General features: G+C 69.7%; 1 protein-coding gene across 1 annotated transcript in view; it reads right to left on the bottom strand.

The window, feature by feature from the left end:
• Positions 1–2,774, bottom strand: part of MAN2B1 (mannosidase alpha class 2B member 1) — a 13,194-nt gene extending 10,420 nt beyond the window's left edge. Inside the window, 3 exon segments of the mRNA XM_041486359.1 lie at positions 70–243; positions 2,206–2,308; positions 2,647–2,774. Of these exon segments, the coding sequence (XP_041342293.1) occupies positions 70–243; positions 2,206–2,308; positions 2,647–2,721 (352 nt within the window). The 5' untranslated portion in view covers positions 2,722–2,774.
• Between the last annotated feature and the right edge of the window lie 749 nt (positions 2,775–3,523).

Below are 3,523 nucleotides of genomic sequence, written 5' to 3'. Positions count from 1 at the left end.
CCCCAATGTCCCCCCCACTCCCTCCCAGCGCCCCCAATCCCTCCCAGTGCCCCTCCCAGTGCCCCGTACCCTGCTGCACCAGCTCCCTGAGCAGCCTGCGCGTGGCCGGGCCCTGCTGCCGCCACCACCGTGCCAGGAACGCCACCTCGGCGTAGACGAAGCGCCGCGAGGGCTCGGCGGCCAGCTGGGCCACCACCGAGTCCAGGATGTACTGCACGCCCGCGTGCTGCTCCTGGTTCCGCACTGCGGGCACGGGCACCGTGAGCCCCGGGGCACCCCGAAACCGGGCACCCCGAAACCCCGGGCACCCCGAAACCAGGGCACCCCGAAACCCCGGGCACCCCGAAACCAGGGCATCCCGAAACCCTGGGCACCCCGAAACCGGGGCACCCCGAAACCGGGGCACCCCGAAACCGGGCACCCCGAAACCCTGGGCACCCCGAAACCAGGGCACCCTGAAACCGGGGCACCCCGAAACCCTGGGGTGGGGACACAGGGGCACAGTGAGCCCCAGGCAACCCGAAACCAGGCACCCCGAAACCGGGGCACCCCGAAACCCTGGGGTGGGGACACAGGGGCACAGTGAGCCCCAGGCACCCCGAAACCAGGGCACCGCGAAACCCCGGGCACCCCGGAACCCCGGGCACCCCGAAACGCCGGGATGGGGGCACGGGGGGCACCGGGAAACCCCAAAAATCCCGGCATGGGGGCACGGGGGGCACCGTGAGCCCCGAGCCCCGGGCACCCCGAAACCGGGCACCCCGAAACCCCGGGCACCCGAAACCAGGGCACCCCGAAACCAGGGCACGCCAAAAACCGGGGCACCCCGAAACCCCGGGATGGGGGCACGGGGGGCACTGGGAAACCCCAAAAATCCCGGCATGGGGGCACGGGGGGCACCGTGAGCCCCGAGCCCCGGGCACCCCAAAAACCCCGGGATGGGGGCACGGGGGGCACCGTGAGCCCCGGGGCACACCGAAACCCCGGGCACCCCGAAACCGGAGCGCCCCAAAAACCCCGGGGCACCCCAAAAACCCCGGGCACCCCGAAACCCCGGGCACCCCGAAACCGGGGCACCCCGAAACCGGGGCACTCCAAAAACCCCGGGATGGGGCCATGGAGGGGCACCGTGAGCCCTGAGCCCCAGGCACCCCGAAACCGGGGCACCCCGAAACCCGGGTCACCCCAAAAACCCCGGGATGGGGACACGGAGGCACCGGTGAGCCCAAAACCCGGGTCACCCCAAAACCCTGGGGTGGGGACACAGGGGCACCGTGAGCCCCGAGCCCCGGGCACCCCAAAAACCCCGGGCACCCCGAAACCCGGGTCACCCCAAAACACCCGGGGAACCCCGAAACCGGGGTCACCCCAAAACCCCGGGGTGGGGGCACGGGGGGCACTGTGAACCCAGAACACGGGGCACCCTGAAACCCGGGGCACCCAAAAACCGGGGTCACCCCAAAACTCCGGGGTGGGGGTACGGGGGGCACCGGGAGACCCCAAAAACCCCAGGATGGGGACACCGTTAGCCCAAAAACCCTGGAGGGGGGGGGGGGGGGGGGAAGCATGAGCCCGGAACCCGGGTGACCCCAAAACCCGGGTCACCCCAAAGACCCCGGATCACCCGGGGGGGGGGGGGGGGGGGCAGCATGAGCCCGGAACCCGGGTGACCCCAAAACCCGGGTCACCCCAAAGACCCCGGATCACCCCAAAAACCCTGGGGTGGGGGCATAGCGTGAGCCCAAAATCCGACGGTGGGGGCAGGGGGGCACTAGTTCACCCCAAAAACCCGGGGGTGAGGGCACAGGGGTATCTTTTGGACACGGGGGCACCGGGTGACCCCAAAACCCTGGGGTGGGGATACAGGGGCACCGGGTCACCCCGAAACCGGGATGGGGACACGGGGGACAGCGGGTGACCCCAAAACCCCGGGGCAGCGCTGGGGGATACTCCAGATGGGGGGGCACAGGTGACCCCAAAACCCAGGGTGAGGCCACAGTGGCACCTTGGGGACATCTGTAGGTGGCCCTGGGGGGTGCTGGCCCCCGGAGGGGACACGCACAAAGTACCACGTGACAAACCCAAAGTGACAAAGAGCAGCCACAGGTGTCACTCAGTGCCCCCCTGCCACGTCACCGCCACCCCCCCCCACAGCTGTCCCTCGCTCAGGTGACACCACCCGTCCCCCGCGGTGTCCCCACGCACCCCCATAGTAGTACTGATCCACCGTCTTGAGCCAGCCCACGTCGTCGTGCGAGTGCGGCACCAGGTGCACGTTCAGCATGTCCGGCCGGGTCGGGGGGCACGACTGGGGGGGTTCGGGGGGGGCTCGGACCGGGCCGGGCCCCCCGGGACCGCCCCCCCCGCGGCGCGGCCGTTGAGCTCCGGACGCGGTTGCCAAAGCAATGCTCGCAGTTCCCGTTTCCTCAGCGTCCCCAGTGCCGCCGGTTCCCCCAGTTCCCGTCTCCTCAGCCCCCCACAGCTCTCCCAGTTCCCGTTCCCTCACACCGCCCCGCTGCCCCCCTCAGCCCTTCCCGGTGTCCCCAGCCTACCGCAGCTCCCGTTATCCCGCCCCCACCGCCCGCCCCAATGTCCCCGGGCAATCCCAGTGCTCCCAGTCCGTCTGTCCGGGGCTCCCGGTCCCACCTGGTACCCGCAGCCCGCGGCCGCCCCGCTCAGGAGCAGCAGCAGCGGCAGCGCCGCCGCTCCGGGCACCGCCATGACAGCGGCGCTCACGTGACCGCGCCCTCACATGACAGGCGGGGGTCGCCCCGCCCCCTTGTATGCCGCAGCCAATGGGTGGCAGGGAAAAGGAGTTGAGGCCACGCCCCGCGTTCTGATTCGCTGATGCTGCTCTAAGGGGAGGAGTGTAAGGAGGGCAGCACGGGACCGACAACAACCGGGAGCCAATGAGGAGGAGGAGAGCGCGTGATTGACAGCTCTCTGGGAGGGGCGTTTGCAACGGCGGGAAACGACCAGTGGCCAATGAAGAGTGGCGGCTCCCGAGGCCCCGCCCACGACGAGTCCCCCTCAGAGCCCCCTCAGACCCTCAGAGCTCCTGAATCCCCTCAAAGTCCCTTCAGACCATGCTCAGAGCTCCTCAGAGCCCCCTCAGACCTCCTGAATCCCCTCAAAGCCCCTTCAGAGCCTTCGAGTCCCCTCAGAGCCCCCTCAGACCTTCAGAATCCCCTCAAAGCCCCTTCAGACCCTGCTCAGAGCTCCTCAGAGGCCCCTCAGACCCTCTCAGAGCCCCTTCAGACCTCCTGAATCCCCTCAGTGCCCCCTCAGACCTCCCAAATCCCCTCAAAGTCCCTTCAGAGCCTCCAAGTCCCCTCAGAGCCCCCTCAGACCTTCTCAGAGCCCCCTCAGACCTCCCGACTCCCCTCAGAGTCCCCTCAGAGCCCCCTCAGACCCTCAGAGCCCCCTCAGACCTCCCGAATCCCCTCAGAGTCCCCTCAGAGCCTGTTCAGAGCCCCCTCAGACCCCCCGAGTCCCCTCCGAGCCCCCTCCGAGCCCCCTCAGA

This window comes from Pyrgilauda ruficollis, unplaced genomic scaffold (genome assembly GCF_017590135.1).
Source record: "Pyrgilauda ruficollis isolate IOZ18807 unplaced genomic scaffold, ASM1759013v1 scaffold753, whole genome shotgun sequence".
NCBI lineage: Eukaryota > Metazoa > Chordata > Aves > Passeriformes > Passeridae > Pyrgilauda > Pyrgilauda ruficollis.
This window is presented reverse-complemented; position numbering and strand designations above follow the sequence as displayed.